The sequence below is a fragment of the Grammomys surdaster genome, unplaced genomic scaffold (genome assembly GCF_004785775.1).
Source record: "Grammomys surdaster isolate TR1022 unplaced genomic scaffold, NIH_TR_1.0 125049, whole genome shotgun sequence".
Taxonomy (NCBI): Eukaryota; Metazoa; Chordata; class Mammalia; order Rodentia; family Muridae; genus Grammomys; species Grammomys surdaster.
In genome coordinates this window covers 734203-754093 of record NW_021619961.1, presented here as the reverse complement: position 1 = coordinate 754093, position 19891 = coordinate 734203, and the positions used below count along the sequence as shown (strand labels likewise).

Genomic DNA, 19891 nt, shown 5'->3' with positions numbered 1-19891 from the left:
CATTAACACATGTTCAGTCTTTGCAAATACTGGCTAGGAGATGCATATGAACAGTTTGTTTGCCTAAATGTTTTTCTTTATTCCATTAGGCTCCAAGCAAAGGCTTCCAAAAATCTCCAAGAAGTCAAAAATGATTTTGAGAATTTTCTACATAAACAAGTAGGTTTCCTCCTTCCTGGAAATAATTGAGAGTTCTCTCCCCTGCTTCTCACCTCCAGACCTCATGTTTCATAAGGAATGCATGGTCACACTCAAGCTGCAGTAGCAGAAAGGACACATTCTTATCAGCAGCTGTCCACTGCAGAAGGGAGATCATCCACTCTCAAGGCCAGTCATGAGCTATGCCCACTGTCCCCATGAATTGCTTCTAAAATAGTACCTGAGACCATTTCTGCCACTAAGATCCCATCAAGTGCAATTGGATTAGAAACTAGAGGAAATTATTGGTGCTTAATGTTGTATTTTATTTTTTATTAATAATTCACAAAAGCTACATGAAAAGAACATCTATGTGAAAAGAACATCTCTCACCCTCAACTCACCCAAACACAATGAAGACTGTGACAAGACTCCAAACAGAGCTCAGATTGAAGGAGGAAGGAGGGGTGGGAGCATTTCTGCCCATTTCCCCTGGATTTTTTCTGCTTTTCCAAGCCTTCTGAACAGCCCTGTTAAATCTGAAGGATTATGCTTTCCAAAAGGGGAAGGGGAAGACACCAGCATACAGGAAATTAGCAGGGTATACTACCTGAGACCAAGGATAGAGATATCCAGTATGAGAGATTTCCCCTCTGCAGTCCAGACTCCGGAGCAATCCCACTGGGTACCAGTCTAATACCAAAAAATGAGGCGAGTAAGATTCTTGCACAGAAAGGTGCTAGAAAGTCATGAAACACTTGAGTGTTTCTCTTAGTCACATAGGATCATTGTCCTTTTATTTTTTGAAGCATTATTCCTTGTTCCTAATTTTTTGAAGTATTTCCTACTACTGAATAGTGCCATGAGCTCTTATCACATGTAACCGCAGCAGCAGCACATTTTGCAGAGGGAGCGCCTCACCATGCGACACTACAGTTGTTCTTTCACCCTCCTTCCTTGTTCCCTGCGGGAATCAGTCTTCTCTCAGGCTTCCATCAGTAATTCAGACTCATGTACAAAATCTCCAGACTTAGAGCCCACATTTTCAAGTGCTAATGAGCCAAACAATACATTTGCAGACCAGATGTGGCCTGTTTTCCTAATCTGAATGCTGCCTGATCCAGCCAGTGCAGCTGACAAGATTCCTCAACGCATTTTAAAGCAAACCCTGTAGTCCCACAGAGCCCTCCACAGGCTATACTCAGCTTTGCTGGTCTACACTGTCTACTCTAGCTTTCAGAGTCTAGCCAGCCTTTCCAAGTCCAGTTATTTATGAAGCGATGCCCTTGGTCCCACCCCTACTCTTCTCAGAAGATCTGGGTATGTCTCACAACTTCTAGAACACAAGGTACTGAAGGCAGGTTTGAAACAATCTTAACAAACAGGGAGCCAAACTAGAGTAGAATAGTTTCAGTAGAGTCTGTACCTCACCAAAGACAAAACACCTAGAAGGACTAGGTTCTCTATAGAGGCGTACATACTGAACACTTTGAATGACTGTGTCCTCATAGAGGTGTGCACTGTGAACATCTAGAAAGACTGAGGTATTCACACTGAATATTAGAATTACTAAACATTTTTATCATCTTCCTATGAAGGAATTTCATGGTGAAAATCATCAAATGGACTAACAGAGCAGTGACACATGATCTAAGTCATCGTCTGCTTCTGCTTCTGCTTCTGCTTCTGCTTCCATTTCCGCTTCTGCTTCCACTTCCTCTTCCTCTTCTTCTTAAGAATTCTAACCAACCACAAATTAGTCGTGGGGAATACAGGCCATTAAAAAATATGCAGGATCATAAAGTTAAATAAATTCAGATCTTAGATTACTGTGCTTAAGAAAACTCAAAAAACTTTTTTAACTAATTTGATACAATGTTGCTCAGGTATTTAGAAGGAAATGTGTCAGGAGTTAGTTTTAGGATGGATCTTGGTTTCCCAGGGACTTGTCCTTTAAGAAATACTATTGTGTGCCTATGCCTTTTGGAAACAGGCAGATGAAGAAACTTAGCCTCTGAATGCCTCTTAATGGGACGACACAGTCATAAGAAACAAAAGCCGTGGTGATTCCCAACCACAATACAAGCTACCTCTGTCACCTGAGTCTTTTAGTAAAACCCTCTTTCATCTCCCTATCCTGCCATGCAACTTAGAAAGGGCTTCTGGAAGTCTGGCATTGGCCTGTCACCACATGACCAGACACTTGTGCCCTTACTCCATCACTGACAGTTCACACTTCAGGCTTCTGATTAGTCACTCAAACCTGTATACTGCACATCTGCCCTACAGAGGACTAAGTTACACAAACAAGCCTTGCCAGGCAGCCACAAGAGGGATGTGAGGTATGGGTGGGGTTGTCAGGTGGAATGGCATTGGACATGTAGTGCTAGTAGGAAAAAAGTCAATTCAAAATTGTCTTCTGAAATCTATCTTTTGGCTCCTCCTCCCAAAGTGATCTTCACCATCTTCAGAGATGTAGAAATCTGACATTCAAGTATACTGTGAGTGTCTAATATTTGCAAACCCTTAACCCTGCACTTTGTTCCTAGCGTGTTGAGGCTAAACTCAAGGAGGAATATGGAGGATCAACATCACCATCAGAGTCGCCACAGTCACCGCAGTCACCATATTCATCGTTGTCATTACCTACCATATCAGAAGACTTCAACGATTATGGAAGAGGGCTAAGGGAAGCCAGCAGTGACCGCCCTTCAAGAACAATACACAGTTCAGCTGTATCAGTTTAATTGGAGTGGAGTGTTCAATTAAAAGTACATTTTGCTGTTCATCTTTAAAATCTTCACATCAATAAATCTTAATCATACTTCAAAGATCTATCTAACAATATCCTTGGCTCTGATTCATAAAAATACATGTAAGAAGGAAAAGTAGTCATTATGAAGCCTAGCTTTCACCATTTCTTTGGAAATGCATCTTGATAATAACAACTGTACCTCACAACACAAAATAGAAAAGGAACTGATTTACTGTGGCACAGGAAGTCCCACCAGCTCTTGAATGCCCAAAATAGTTTTTCTGGGATGTTGAACATCATTTAGGCTTCAAGGAAAACCAAAGCCCCGCCTCCAGGCTTGGTAGCAAATAAGCTATGCTTCTCCCGAGCTAGGCGGGACGTGTTCCCCTGGTAATAAGCTTCATGCACGCTTGCGAGAAAGCTGGAGAGTATGTCAGTGGGCACGAGGGATACAGTGCAGCCTCCCCATCCTGCTCCAGTAAGTCGTGAGCCTTTGGCCCCAAACTTCCTAAAACAATGAGAAAACAAAGCATTATCACCAATAAGCAAAAATAATAGCAACTTACTTGATACAGAACACACCCTCTTCCCAGGTCCTATGAAGAGAATATTGGGGTAGGGGTATTCAGGAATTTCAAGCTTTAAGAAATATATATTGGGGTCTCAGGAGATAGCTCAGAAAGTAGTGTCTTCCACTCAAGCAGACACATAAAAGTTGGGTACTGTAGCCCATGTCTGCAACCCTAGCATTGGTGAGAAGAAATAGAGACAGGCATGTCCCTGAAGCTCAGTAGTCAGCCAGTCTAGAAGAATTATGAGCTCTGTTCAGTAAAGACTCTATCTCAAAATGTAAGGTGGGGAAATATAATTTTAAAAACATTTAAGATGGAGAGCTATGGATAAAGACAACCTTTTGTCTCTATACACATGTACACATACATGGATGTGTACTCTCACACATGTGTAGACACCACACACACAAGAAATCTAAATTGAATATAATTTACAAGTTTTTTTTCCAGCACTCAGGACTGAGAACCTTTTTGGTGATATCTGAAGTTACTCATTGCTATTGAAGGCAAATAATAACTATCAACAGTGCCTACTTTACAGACCTAGAACCACCCACTGTAGGCTTGATCTCAAATAGCCATACAGTAACCACTTGAAAGTTGCATAGCAAGGCTCCAGTTAATCAGGAATGGAAGTGAGAAGATGGACAGTGGACATAGTGACACAGGGAATCAGAAGGTCACCTCTAAAGAGGGTAAATTAAAATCACTGTTACAGTGTTGGACACTAGAAATCCTGATAGCTCTTTCAACTGCATTCTCTTTATTGATGACAGTGGAAAGTTATGCATGTGTACATGTTTCTGTTAGTGCAGATGTACAGGTATGCACATGGACAGGTAGAGTCCAGAGGTCAACATCTGGTACCTCCTTCCACTGTTCTCTATTTCATTTTTGAAGGCAGGATCTCTCACTAAACATGAAGCTCACTGATTCTTCAAGGACAGCTGGCCAAAAAGCCCCAGAGAGTCTTCTTTCTTCATTCAACAATGTTAAGAGTACAGGTGTTGGTTGCTTCTAACTGGCTTTTTCTGTGGGTACTAAGAATACCAACCCAGGTCCCATGACTGCACAGCAAGCACTTTATTGACAGAGCCACCTCCAGATCACTCTCAGTTGTATTCATAAAGCTTATCCATTCTTACACACTGACATCAGACGAGGGCTAAGGGCGGGGCATGCACCTCAATGGTAGAAAGTTTGCCTAGTATGTATGAGGTCTGGGTTCAATACCTAACACCACAGTGAGAGAAAAAAAAAAGAACCAGTTCCTCAGAACTGACAACCTAGGTTTATTCTGCATACATTTATTAGCATAGAGCCTATTAGTAAACTCTAAGTTGGCTAGTTGGTTGGCTTGCATAATGACTAATGAAAAATTATGCAAACCTCCCACAAAATGGATGGCGAGTCTAACCGTGTATACCATCTTCCCTGAACTTTCTGGGATTAAGCTAACAAGAAGACCCACCTTTGCCAGTAAATTAAATGCTCACTGAGAGGGAAGCATTTCATCTCTAAACCTCCATGTAGCCAGAAATTGTAGTCACTATTAACCAACCATAGTCTCAAACCTTAGAACTGACCTAGTGCAAAAACCTTAAACAAAACTGAAGGATCAGTTCTCTTTCAAATATGTAATTTACTCAAAAACATTTCCAATTATTTTTTCTAATGAAATTTACTCCAAATTAGTAATAGATTTAAAACTTCATAATTAATTTAGCCCAATTTTGTCTCTCCTTTCCCTCCACTTCCTGGAAAACATCAATAGAATGAACAGACCATTACCCTTCTCCAGGAAGTTGGGATTACTACACATTAGCTACTCACTTTTCCCTTGGTGATGCTCTCCAGTGAATGAATCATTTGTTTTATTCAAATACATTTTTCCTAAATGTGAAAAACGTGCTTACAACCATAAAAGGTTACCAATCTTCTGATGACCCTCAAATAGCAGCTTCTAGCTGAATTCAGCCCAAACTCCCATCATCCAGGCTGAAAAGCTGCTTTAATTATGAGATTCTTGAATGGTCTTTACTTCCTAAGCTAGAAAAGGGCCTGTTTGTAGTTTGTTGATTTAAAGAAGAAACTTGGTCATAGGAGGTCACATCAAACACTACCATAGCTGAAGAAGGCAGAAGAAATGGAAGGTTCCTTGAAGTATCTCAGAATAATCCTTAAAGCCAACCGCAGTCTGCTCTAGGTGAGAGCGTGCCCACTTGATGCTCTGTGAGCAAAATTCACCAGGTCTTTAACTCCTTTCCATGGGCCTTTTCGGGATATTTTCATACACTTCTCTCTTGAATAGTTTGAATAGAGTGGTGGGGCACACGTGGGAAGCAAAAGATGGATGATTACAGTGAGTTTGAGGCCAACTTGTTCCAGGACAGACAGGAAGACATAGTGAGAGCCTGTCTTAGAGCATTTTTAAAAAGAAAGAAATGATCAAAAGAGAGCTGTTTCTGATCTAGCTGGAAGAGATCCATTTTTCCAAACCTTCTGTCAGACTTAGTATTCATACTAAGCAGAGGCTAAGAGACCTCTGGGCAAATTAATCTGCTTCTGCATCTTCAGTCTTCCCTGTGGCCACCCTGCCTGATGCAGAATGGGCTCCATTCTATCCCTCCAAGCTCCAAAATCATCAGAGATCAAGATTTTCATCTTTTCCTTTTTGTAAATTTTTGTTGTTGATACTGTTTTAAACAGAGTGAAGATCCATGGAGTTGAGTGGGTAGGGATGAAGGAAGAATTGAGGGAGAGCTGGGAGACAGGAAATAATATGATCAAAATGTACCATATAAAAAGTTTAAAAAGAAAAAAGAAATGCTATAATGCAGCCTTCTGTCCACAGTCAACAGCATTGTTGTTCACAAACCAAAGTAATTGTATCGAGAATCAGCAGACTACCTTATTCAGCTACACACACACACACACACACACACACACACACACACACACAGAAGCACACACGCAGACGCACACGCGCGCACACACACTGAGAAAAAGAGAGACAGAGGGAAAGAGAGAGGCAGAGAAGTCTTAACAGCAATGTTTTTTCAGTGGCTCTTAAAATGCCCTTTGCATGTCTCTGAAACTACAAGTAAGGTCTAAAGTTGGGAGATCAACAAAGGTGTTAAATCAAGAAGAAAATATAGATGAGCCAAGGCTGTTTAATAAACTTTTTTACGTTTGAAGTTCTGAGAAACTAATAAAATTTAAAAATACATCTCCTTCACTACACCAGGTCAGAATAGAAACAGGACCATTGCAAGAAACAACCCTGTGGTGTGTGAAATCTCCTACAGGCCACTGTGATGAGGAGGAGAATGGTATAAAAAGGGATTGTCAGTGCAATGACTTCACACAGCAAAGGCCTGGGAGGAAACCAGACCTTACTGCTGGCCTATTACATCTACTCCAATGCCCTGTCTTCAGTGAACAGGGCTGATTATAAAGCTCTGAACGGGGTGTAAGGCATTGTGGGGGGCAGTAGGTGGAGGGACAAAAAGACCCCACTGCTACAGACTTGAAAGGGAGAAAATTATGCCTTGCATTTCAAATTAGAGAAGTATTTACATTTTATACAAATAGAGGTCACATCCATCCTGCAGCCCAGGGTAAGCCCAGCTCTAGTGTTGTGGTAGGCTGTCATGAAACCGCAAGGAATCCTAGCTTCTTCTCTTTGGAAACTGGCAATTATCTCAGGAAAACAAACCTTCCAGCATAATTTCTGCAAGTTTTTATAGTTAGACTACAGACATTTTTTCAGATTGCTTTGGAGTCAAGAAACTGCAGTCTTCCAAAGCTGCAGATAGAAGAAGGAATGAGAAAACATGTCGGTAGATTAGTTTCAGAACATGGGGCATCAAAGGCCATTAAGAAGCAGTTCTTTTGAGGACAAATTGACTGTATAGCATATCAGTGTCTCTAAAATTCCTTCCCAGGAGGAGATAGGGCAGCATGCCCCACCCCTTCCAAAGTTCCCAACAACGAAAGGAGGTTTGGTTTCCCAGTGTTCACTGGGTGGGGTAATCGATGACTTTATTTGGCTTCTTAATATAGCAGGTAAGGGATTACTTACAGAGGTGTGTGTGCTCAAGCGTTCAAAAGACTTCACCTAAAAAGCCTTTCCTCAGCATTGATGAGGGCTTTCCCTTTGCCTTATGGAAAGCCACCCTCTAGTCTTCCCATGCCTTTATAATCTAGCCTTTCCCAGGGACCAAGCACACTTAGGGCAGAGCTGGATCTGGCTGGATACTCAGTGGGGGTTTGTGACCCTCCATCCCCTCCACTGGGGGCTATAAACAGTCAACCAGCCCAACTAAAATGATCTTGCAAGCTATCACAGGCAAATGCCTCAAGATGGCTGTAGCTTGCCTCAGAGTGTGGTCAGTCACTTACAACACCCTAGAGGTAAAAGATATTTGCCTAAAGAGGGATGATTCTCCAGAACAGGTAGAACAGAACTCTCCCCTTCCATGGCAGGGCATGGAGGTCAGCATGTGCCCCAGTGAAAGACCACACATCTATGACTGACTTATCGAGGAGGGGCTCAGGAGGCTGAGCAGCCCAGCTGTGGGATCAGGGCTGAGGGAAGACTTCTGAGGGGAGTGGAGCAAAAGAATGTCTGCACCCACTCTCATCCTGAGAATCCAACATTTGTCTTCCTTAATATCTTGGGCAATAACAGCAATAATACAGGGAGGAAACCTTTCTAATTTCAACAAGTGGCCAAACAGAAACAAAAAGCACTAGTTTTTTTCCCCCCTTCAAGGAACCAATAACAAATGAGCTGTCCTACATGACTTGGCTTCTGTGTTCCTCAGGAAATTCTACATTAAAATTTAAATTTACAGTTTGTTCATTTAAAATAGACATTTTATAGTTGGGCAAAGACTGCCTTCTTCCTTCATTATTTCATCTCATCTAATAAAAATTCTAACATTAACTTAATTTAAAAATTGACCTAACTATATAAGTGTAATTTCCTTCTGGTTTTCTTTTCTTTTTTGACAGAGTCTCATCCTGTGGCTCCTGGCTGGGCAGGAGGGCCTCTTCTGTAGCTAAAGTTGGCCTCCACCTCCCAGTAGTTTTCATGCCTGAGCCTCATGGGCACACACACTCAGCCCTTGGGCCTTCTTTTCTGTTTAAACTGATGTCCCTGATATCATCTCCAGGACACAAAGATGCTGCATGTCCTGGGAGGGCCCTGAGAATGCCAGGCATGGGCCATGTTGGCAGAGTTCTGTTTTGTTTAATAAAACAGCAGCTCAGACTTCCCTGCTACAGAGAAGATAAAGTGTACTGAGAAACTGGGCAGCCTGGGCTGTTGGTCGGCTTGGGAGACCAGATGAGGGAAGTAGAAACGGGTTCAGGGAGTATTGTCAATGACGTTTTTGCCACCATTACCTTTGGCTACCTGGTAGCACTTTAAAATTTCTATGTATTTGAGGAAACTTTTTGGAAAGTATTTGTATGAACAGATAGGTAGTTGAGTATGGGAATGCAGCTTTAGTGGCTATGTTATCACCACAGACCCCCACACACTGCAGGTTTGTGTGACCTGAGCTGGACCATATTTCCAAAGTGGTCCTCGAAGTCAGTCAGTGAGACAGTGAGAGGACATTTCATTTTTGTCCTGCTCATCAAGAGAAAAACCTGTTCAGAACACAAAAGAAGGCCCAAGGGCTGAGTGTGTGTGCCCGTGAGGCTCAGGCATGAAAACTACTGGGAGGTGGAGGCCAATTGTAGCTACAGAAGAGGCCCTCCTGTCCAGCCAGGAGCCACAGGATAAGAACCTGTCAAAAAAGAAAAGAAAACCACAAGGAAATTACACTTACGTAGTTAGGTCGATTTTTTATATGAAGCCACGGTGCTCTCCAGACCTCCTGAGCTCACTGCTCACTGCTCTTCTGCTCCAGGGGTTTGGTTGGATGTTTTTTGTTTGTTTGTTTGTTTTGTGTTTTTGTTCTTTATTTTATCCCTGGTTCCTCTGGATGTCTTCAGCACCTCTTTCCTGCACTATCACTTCCCAGACAAAAAGACAGTACCTTGGCTTCTATGTGAGGTTTGGGCTGACTATGGGCAGGGAAGGAGGCAGCAACAGTGGTGTCCTGACCCCTACAGCTGTCCTCCCTGGGCCCTGACCTAAGGAGAGTCTCACAGTAACAATGGGACTCTGTATGGCCTATGGAGAACTCTGACCTTGAATTGGAAAAGATGGCTGCCCTCCTCCCAAAATAATAATTTTAGAAAAAGAAAACAGGAAACATTTCTCAGTCAAAAAAACACCAGCAGTCCTCTTGGTTCCTTCCTCTCCTTCTCCCACAGAGCAATGGTCACAATGGTCTAGAACCTCCCTTCAAACATATCTAGGACAGAATCAACCATCACATCCATTGCCCCTTTCTCTTCTGGAAGCCAGAATCCTGCCCAAAGCTGACAGGGTGCGTGCAGTGTGAATCCTGCCCACAGCTGATGGGGTGCATGCAGTGTGAATCCTGTCCACAGTTGATGGGGTCAATGTACAGTGTCATATCCACAACCTCTCAGACTTCACCTGTCCTCTCTCCTTCCTTCCCTGCTGTGCCTCGCACATAACAGCCTGTTTGCTTGTTCCTTCAGGTCTTCTGTTTCAGTGTCGCTTCCTTAGAGAAGCCTTCTCCAACCACTCCATTTAAAGACTCTCCCTTCAAGCCCAGCAGTCACTATCCCTCTTCCCAGTTTCCATCTGCAACATTTATCACAAGCAATCAAATTATTGTTTTAATCATCATTAAGCTCTTTGCCCACAGAAATGTAAACTTTTGCTGGTGATCATCCGAGGAGAAGAAAGCACACTGGAAAATTCCAGGAGGCTGGCGGAGCCCATCCATACTGTTTCTGGGAGGATTCAAATTCCCATCCCCCTTCCAAGCCATGACAACTGATTCCTCATTTCTACACAAATCACTCCACTTCCTCTTATATCCAAAACTGAACAGTATTTGTCTCTTCCATTTACTGGGCCCTTGATGCTTTTTTTATTTAAAATAAAACGAGCTCTGGAAGGGGTTTTGGCAATTAGTGAGCAAATGCTGACGTGCCTCAGCCACGGGCCATGCAGGTTCCACATGCCATTTGTGATCCACTCTAGCTGCTGGGTTTAAACTTTCTGAATGGGTGTGGCATGAGCCTGGCAAGCCACAGGCGCCAAATGGCTAATTACATTTCCATTGCTAGTTGCGTGCAGGACTGTGTCATCGTCAGAGTGAGCTAACACAGGTCATCTGATTCCCCTCCAATTTCCCTTTCAGTTCTCCAAGGTCAGCATGGGACCTCCCTGGGAAGGACTCTATTATCCCATTGTTGCACAATTACAGGGAGGTCTGGAGAGTTTGTGAAAGAGGCTCTCTCTTTACACTTCTGTCATAGCCAAGTTTATAGAGTGGCCTTTCTCTGGTCTTTATTTCCCCTAATTGCCCAAAATAAATATGGCAACTCAAGAGGGGCTTTCCAAGTGATTCTTCCAGCCCACCTCCTTCAGCAGAACTCTCAAGCTCAAGACCCTCTTTTAACTCTCTTCTAGACAGAACTCCATTAGGTTCCTAGGGGGGTTTGAAATATATAAAATGCCTATGTCAGAGAACAGCTGCCTTCCTGAGAGGTCTAATCAGCTAGCAATGAAACTGGTTCCAGATTAACTTCTGAGCCCCAGAAATCCAGGTCTCAAACCACCCTGCAGACACACAGGAAGAACATGGGGGCTCTACATCATGAGGACTGGAGTACCTCAGAGAGGAAGGATTCATCTAAATTATGAGGATACAGCTTTTTGTTCACTGAAATAGCATTCCCTGGTGGCACATTCTGGCTCCCACATGGCCCTCTCAGCTCACCGGCAGATGTCCACTAGCTGGTCCAACTCAGGGCAGCTGCACTCATACATGTCCCGGCAGCTTCGGTGGCTCTGGTTCATTAGCTCACCCAGCAGCTGGACTGCATTGTCTGGTGCTTCTTCGCACACCTGCTTAAACTGCAGCACGCGTGCAGCCTCACTGTACACGTGTTTGGCCCGCTGGTAGAGCTTGAAGGTGAGTTCTGAAGAAGGAGAAACCCGGGGAAAGAGATAAGAAAGGGTTACAGGACTATACAGTACTGAAAAAGACTCTGTGTGTGTGTGTGTGTGTGTGTGTGTGTGTGTATAAATGAGATGTAGCCCAGGCTAGCCGACTCAACATTCTCCTACTTCAGAGGTGTCCCAGTGCTGGGACTGCAGATCTCAGCCTACCTAATCTTCTAACATACAATTTTAATGGCTTCCATTTCTGTATTCACTGTCAGTACCTGGGATTTTCAGAAGGTCTCTATTTCACTAAGTTTGTCACTGATTTAAAAAAAAAAAAAAAACAAAAACAAAAAAACAACAGCCGGGCGGTGGTGGCACACACCTTTAATCCCAGCACTTGGGAGGCAGAGGCAGGCGGATTTCTGAGTTTGAGGCCAGCCTGGTCTACAGAGTGAGTTCCAGGACAGCCAAGGCTACACAGAGAAACCTTCATGACTCTCTGAGTGTGGAAGGAGCAACTGTTGGCGCTTCTGCCCTGATTTTACAAGAACTCTGAAAAATTGGCTTTAAAAACAAAAGAGGGGGAACGGTACCCCCTCAGAAGGAGTCCCCCTGAAATACTCTCCATCATGCCTTGTTCACTTTTCTCTCTCTAAAGCTGAAAGCTCATGGCAAATCTCTTGCTGACCATGTTGGTGACCTCGGGCACCACCAAGACCAACAAAACTTTGCCACAGATATGGGGAAGGACCCTCATACCCATAAAGGGAATGCCCCAGTCCCAGTTCCCTTATGGAGCCGAGGACTGATATGCCTGCCCAATACCACAGAAGGCACAGCTAACCGGCTACCACAAATATTAATGAAAAATTAGATACCCTCACAAAGCCAGGCCCAATCATAAATACGATGAATAACAATTTACATCCAGGGAAGAGAAATCTCCCTGAGAATCCCCTTCTTTTTTCTTTCCAGGTAAAATTGAATCACCCGTGATGCCTGCTATTAGAAGTTCTAACCCAGATGGACCAGAAGCCAGGAGCCTCACCCTTACCCTCACCCCCTACCTTTTCCCACCTGCACAAGGTCCCCTGAAGCTGGGCAACTGCAAGATCCTGCTTGGCAACTGCAGATAGACTCAAAGCAGTGTACCATATCATCTGAAGAATAGCAGGGAGACCATAACTCAAGCAGTGTACCATATCTTCTGAAGAATAGCAGGTTGCAGTCCTCCTCGCCCCCACGAATAACCAGGACCCGCCGGTCGGGTCAAGTGGCACCCAGACGTGGGGCTCGAGGCACGGACCCATCCGGACGGACCCTCATTGAGAGGATGTGCGCACGAGACAGAGATCATCGCCCGTGACCTGTCGTCCACGGAACCAGGTTGATGCTGCCATCAAGAAGGCAGTTGAAGTTCATTACCATCAGCTGAAAATTGCAGAGGATCCAGAAGTGACTCCGCAGGAGACTGACACAGCTGTCAGCTCCCCTGCCTCCCCCTACGGTCGACCCCTAGACTTCCATGCCCTCCAGAAGGGTTCCTGGTATGCCTGGCTTTGCCCTCATTTCTCTCGCTAGAGAGCTTGGCCTCTTGATCACCACAACAAAAATTGGCTTTTTCCTAAACCAAGGCCACCCTTGATATGGCCGCTAACATTGGGGAGCCTTCCTTTATGACAATATTACACCCCAAACTGACAAATGGTTGGTAACTTGAACATTTACAAGAGACTAGGATGGCTGTGAGTTAGACCAATGACGGGATTATTGTAGGTCCACTTCCCAGGGGCCCACCCAATGCAGCCGAAAAGGAGTGCGTGGTGCTGGGAGTGGGTGCAGCCTTCATGGCCTAAGACAGGGCTCTCACCCTCCTTTCACCCACATCAGAGTCCCTTGACGTTGCCCATCGTCGACAGCCTAAAGCCTTCGACCATCGATGTGACTCGTCTCACATCAGTGTTTTGGGGTTGTGAACTTGTCTAAGACCCCCCATAATTAGACATCCAAATTCAAAACTCACATAGTTGGGATTGAACATAAGACGCCTTCTCTAACTAAACAGAGAAGGGGGAGATGCCAGAAGCCAGGACCCTCGCCCTTACCCTCACCCCCTACCTTTCCCCACCTGCACAATGTCCTCTGAAGCTTGGCAACTGCAAGATCCTGCTTAGCAACTGCAGATAGACTCAAAGCAGAGTACCATGTCTTCTTAAGAATAGCAGGGAGACCATAACTCAAGCAGTGTACCATATCTTCTGAAGAATAGCAGGTAGATCATAATTCAAGGCAGTGTACCGTATAGACCATGACATGTTTCAAGGCACAGGCCAAGAAGATTTTGTACTTTTCCACCACCTGGCCCCTCTTACCCCCTCCCCTTGTAAAACATGCTATAAAAAAGCATTTCATGTTCAAAAAAAATAAAATAAAATAAAATAAAATAAATAAATAAAAAACAAAAAACAAAAAACAAAAAAACAACAGCCGGGCGGTGGTGGCACACACCTTTAATCCCAGCACTTGGGAGGCAGAGGCAGGCGGATTTCTGAGTTTGAGGCCAGCCTGGTCTACAGAGTGAGTTCCAGGACAGCCAAGGCTACACAGAGAAACCCTGACTCGAAACAAACAAACAAACAAAAAACAAAATCCACTGGTAAATCAGTTTCACTTCTTCCTGAATACTGATCTAAGATCTTCCTCTTTCACTCAGCGTACCCAGAAAACACACACACACACACACTGAACTTTACATGGCAAGGGAGAGGCGGCAGTATGGAGCATGTCCTACATGTCATCTGCCTTAAGGGCACAACCTCAATCATTTACAGCAGCTTGGAGAGGTGAGCAGAACCATTAACAGATCTCCAGAAGATGTACAGTCAGGAATGATGTTTACAGAAAGGTATCCCAGTACACAAGCAGACTTGTCGGGAGGAGGGCATTGTCAGGAGGAGATGAGAGACCAAACTTAAAGTAAAATTATGAAAATTCATTATATACATGTGCAGGATTGTCAAATAGTTCTAGAGAAATAGATAAACACAACTACTTACATGTGTATGTAATTTTATTTACATTTAATATACTGTTATATGTTACAGTATTATTTATCGTAGTCAAAAATATAAACACTCCAAATAACAAATAACAGAGAACCTTCTGAGAAAAATAAATTTTACATTCATTTTTTTAAAAAAAAAATTATGGCTATTAAAACTCAAATACTTGGGCAATCTGGTACACAGGAAACTGCTCAACCTTGAGGGAAATGACAACACAATAACTTGTATATAACTGGCACTAACTGTGGTACACACATGCATATGTATGTGCATGGTAGCCTACAGAAAGAGAAAGCTCCACATGTCAACAGTGAGTCTTACCTCTGAGGCCCATCACAGACAGATTTATTATCCTCTTGGAACAGCTCCGATTCTGCAATGCCCTGAATGACTGTCAGCTGTAGCAACACAAACCTGTCTAACTGCATTGGCTGCATCACATTTGGCTCATTCCTGGGTAGCAATGGAGGCCTTCCTGAGGCCATGAAACACTCTGACAAGTGTGGGAGTTGGTGTGGTGGGTCTCAGGTGAGACAGGGAAACTTATTTATGCCCTTTGGCCACTAAGGAAAGAGCCAGGGATGTGAGTGCGGGGGTCCATCAGCTGTGACAACCAGCTGGACCCCAATTTGCTACCTCTGTGGGCTCTATTTTCTAGTCTCTGGAATGAGATTTACTTCTCAGGAGCATCTGGCTTTGTTCTTTGATAACTGGGAGAGAAACTTCCTCTCTGTGTGACCTTTCCATGTCCCTGTAGGCTGCCCCCACGGTAGTAAGGACTTCTGTGACTGCTTCTGTCTGCACCCTGAGTTCCACACTCAGCCCCACAGGCTGACCAGTAGGGATCACAAAAGGGGGTTCCTTGCTGTTTTCAAGCCAAAGGATGGGAGAAAATCATCAACAAATGAAAGGGAAGAGAGGAAGCACAAAGATTTATTTCTTGGCTGCTACATAAATCTTTGTCTTGGTCATGCCTTTCTTTAACCTGCATTTGAGTCAACACTGACAGGCTAAGCTCCCCCACACAGGGTGCTCATGTCAGTTACCCCTCAGTCCACAGCCATTTTCCCACTGTTTACCATGGTCCATGCTCAGTCCCAGCGGGACCTCTTCCTTCAGCCAAACTGCTCCATCTGTAGTTGCTCCAACAGTCTTTGCTTCTGGATATACTCATTCGTCACACACAGAAACTGCTTCTTGCCCTCTCTCTCTATGTCAAAACTTTACCTCATTCTGAAGGCTCAGATTACGTTTTACATCATCCTTGGGGCCATGAGGGGCTCAGCTGGAAATAATTTCTTGGCTGAATTTGTACCATGCTTGCAGTCCATGCTCTCATTGTGGTTAATTCTCAGAGCTCTGCAAAGGTTTCTCAGAGTCCTGAAGTCAGACCTTGAATGCACCCCCCAAAACAATGCTCACTCCATATCACCCCAACTGTGCCTTTCATGACAGAGTTCAGTGGTACTTAGGGTTAATTATGATAAAATTGGGATTTTTACTTTTAACCCCAGTTCAAAATCAAACTACTTTCATCTGGACTTGCTGTTTTGTTTAAGAAGAGAAGGAAGGAAAGAAGCTACCATGACCATTTAAGTGAGTATTGAGAGACAGGAAAGGGGACAGGCAGCAGGGTTCCCTTTATTACTAAATCTGTAAATGCTGACACCTAGTGTGGTTGAAAATAATAAATAAATAAATAAATAAATAAATAAATAAATAAAAGTCACTGGTTAAATATAAGTGGGGAGACACAAAACATGTTTTGTTCTGTTGGTAGCCAGGTCATGTGAGTCGCCCACACTATGCTATCAATTTGCTGTCTCTACAGTCAGCTCCACAGAAATAGGAAATGGTTTATTCTAGGACAGTGTCAAAATATCCCAAGGAGTCAGGGAAATCTTTATCAACAAAACACTGGCAGATAGCCTCTCCAGAACCACATCATTTGAAGAAACAGCATGGGGAATGTTGGCAGCCACTCATTGACATCTCCAAATAAGAAAGGAAAAAGTAAGGCAAACTGACATATGTCATGGTCTGAAACAGAAAGGTTCCTGACAGGCTCATGTGATGGAACTCAGTCTCCAGTTGGTGGTGCTATTTGGAGAAGTTATAAAATTCTCATGAAATCCTAATGAAGGAACTCCATCACTGGGGGCAGGCTTTGGGGACTTATAACCTTGTCCACTTCCTGCTTCTCCTCTGCTTCCTGTGCAGAGAAAAGGTGAATAGCCATTATGGACTATCTACAACTGTAAGCCAAAATAAAGTCTCTTCTATAAGTTGTTTTTGGTCATGGTGCTTTAACACAGCAACAAAAAAGGAACTAATACAGGTGTCCCGAGATGGGTGCAAATTGCTTTCTTCACACATGTTTAATACAACACAAGCTGTAGAACGCACATCATGAAAGGAAGGAGAATGGCATTGGCAGCTGCACTTTAACATTATTCTATTTTATAAAACTTGAAATTAGAAGGCAAGGGTGTGATCTTAGCAGCTTACTAACAACGATCAATAGGAATTTGAAAAAGAATTTTTGAAAAATTTGAAAAAGAGCAAGGATAGACATATAGGACAGTTTGAGGGTAGGAAGTGGAAGGGGAAATTATGTATGTTGGTATAGGTCCAAACTCAGTGCGTCATCATCCTCATCTATATAAATAGACGGAGCTTCCCCAGCTTTCTCTCTTTCCTCTCCACCATCTTCGGTCTCCCGTCTCCCTCTCTCCCACCTCCTCTCTCACCCTCTATCTTTAATAAATCCCACTCCCGTGGAACCGGTCTTGTTGCTTCTTTTCCTGTGGAACTGGTCGCAGATCTTGGTCGCAGATCTTACATTTGGTACTCCCTATCTCACTCCTGCACTGAAACCTTAGAGGAACTATTATCTCATCCTTCACACATACAGGAGGGCACATTGCCTCAAGCCACCTTAATACAGATGGAAGCTCCTTTCTACATGAAGGGGTCAGGAAAGCTGGCTATGCCATAGTATCAGACACCAAGGTGGTGGAGGCACAGGCCCTTCCTGCTCATACCACCAACCAACAGGCTAAATTAATAGCCCTTACCCGTGCCTTCCAGCTGGCACAGGGACAATCCCTCAACATCTACACAGATTCCAAATATGCTTTCCATATCCTCCTGTCCCATGCTGCTATATGGAAGGAGCGCGGGTTACTTACCACAAAGGGAGGATCAGTAACTAATGCAAACCAGATTATGGCCATGCTGAAGGCCTCCCATCTCCCCAGGGCTATTGGGATTGTCCACTGCAGATCCCACCGGACGGATGACTCTATTGTCTCCAAGGGAAACAACCGAGCTGATGAGGCAGCTAGAGCTGCGGCCCTTAGGGGCCTAGACTCATCTCACCCTCCCCAGGAGATTCTTACACTACAACTCACATCCCCACCTACACCCCCTGACACTCATCAAACTCTGTCCTATCTTCACCAACTCTTCCATCCTAACAGCCAAGCGTTATCTTATTTCGTTAAGACACACCTACAGCCTACTCCTGAGGACGTAAGTTTCCTAAAATCTATCACTGCTTATTGCAAAATCTGTCAGATGTCAGATCCCAACTCAAGGTATCGCAGCACCCCTTTTCCTATCCATCAGGCTAGAGGTTCCCTTCCTGGAACTGACTGGCATCTTGACTTTACCCACATGCCTGCTGAAAAACATGTCAAGTACCTCCTGGTCTTGGTGGACACCTTCTCAGGCTGGGTAGAGGCTTTTCCCACAACCAACAAAAGGGCTCAGACAGTCTCTGATCTCCTCCTCAGAGAGATCATTCCCTGATTTGGTGTCCCCGCCTCCCTCTAGTCAGACAATGGGCCTGAATTTACTTCCCAAGTTTCTCAAATTCTATCTAAGGCCCTAGACATCCCCTGGCATTTTCATATTCCCTACCACCCTCAATCTTCAGGTAAGGTAGAGAGAACTAACCACTCTTTAAAAACCACTCTTGTCAAGCTGTCACAGGAACTTCGCCTTGACTGGGTAAAACTTCTACCTCTGGCTCTTTTCAGGTTATGAGCCCTTCCCAAGCGGCCTTTCCTCATCTCACCCTTTGAACTCATGTATGGACGTCCAGTCCTAACTCCTGGTCTTTCACCTAAATGTTCCCCCCTCCCAGACCATCTGCTCACCCCATTACTTTGCCACCTCCATTCTCTCTTGTGGAACTTTGCTGACCACCATCTACCTCGACCACACACTGTCTCATGTCCACTGCCTGTCAACATCGGAGACCAAGTCCTTCTCTCCCCTCCAGATCATCGACCCTCACCCCTCTCTCCCAAATGGCAGGGCCCTTTTAAGGTAATCCTCGTGACCCCTACAGCTGCTAAACTTGAAGGACTCCCTCATTGGGTCCACTTATCTTACCTCAAGCCTTTCATCCCTCCACCTAAAATCGACTCTTCTTCATACACGTTGACCCTAACAGGACCAGGCTCTATTAAGCTCCAGAGGACATCGAGACCACCCACCTTGTCCTCAATCCCAGAAAATGAGACTCCACTCCGGCAGCCAAGCCTGACCTCACTGGACTAGACATGTGTTTCTTGTCCTCCTCCTGCTGTTTGTCTTTATCCAGGTCAGCCCTTACATCTGGATGTACGAGGTTCAAGAGACACCTACAGATAACAGTCTTTCCAAACAGGGTCAGGGAACTGCTCCATAGCCGGATGCCAAGAACCAATCCAAATTGCCACCATCCCTATATCTGTTATCCCATCTAAATATTATGTTCTCTATACTTGCTTTCTTTTTGCCCAGATAGAAGAGTATTTGTCTTTTCAGATACATATACTAGATTCACGGACCAACCACTTCTTCTACCAACACTGCAAGACACTCGTTCCTACATACAAGACCCACAGGATTCCAGCTGTGGTGCTTCAGAACTGATGGGTGCCAGGTGTCCTGACAGCTAAAGAAGATGGTCTTCGCCAGTTCTCGAAAGAAAGAGTGGGCCCTGATGGCTGTGCCCCTCAACGGACTATGGCCTGACACAGCAGGAAGTAATTTAAGAGACACAGTGCCCCAACTCCTCTTTCACCATTGGCTTCCCCTCTCCTTTTTTCTTTTTTAAAATAAGAAAAAGGGAGGTGTGTTGGTATAGGTCCAAACTCAGTGTGTCATCATCCTCATCTATATAAATAGGCGGACCTTCCCCGAGCTTTCTCTCTTTCCTGTCCGCCATCTTCGGTCTCCCGTCTCCCTCTCTCTCCCTCTCTCTCTCCCTTTCTCTCTCTCTCTCTCTCTCTCTCTCTCTCTCTCTCTCTCTCTCTCT

General features: G+C 44.3%; 1 protein-coding gene across 4 annotated transcripts in view; it reads right to left on the bottom strand.

The window, feature by feature from the left end:
- Positions 1-443: 443 nt before the first annotated feature.
- Positions 444-19891, bottom strand: part of Galk2 (galactokinase 2) — a 107834-nt gene continuing 88386 nt past the window's right edge. For 3 of the 4 annotated variants that reach the window (XM_028784995.1, XM_028784994.1, XM_028784997.1), the window contains 2 exons: positions 11346-11547; positions 444-3401 (listed from right to left, as the gene is read on the bottom strand). In XM_028784995.1, coding sequence (XP_028640828.1) covers positions 3194-3401; positions 11346-11547 — 410 coding nt within the window. In that variant the 3' untranslated portion in view covers positions 444-3193. The remainder of the gene's footprint in view (positions 3402-11345; positions 11548-19891) is intronic. The other variant, XM_028784996.1, reaches the window with a different exon arrangement.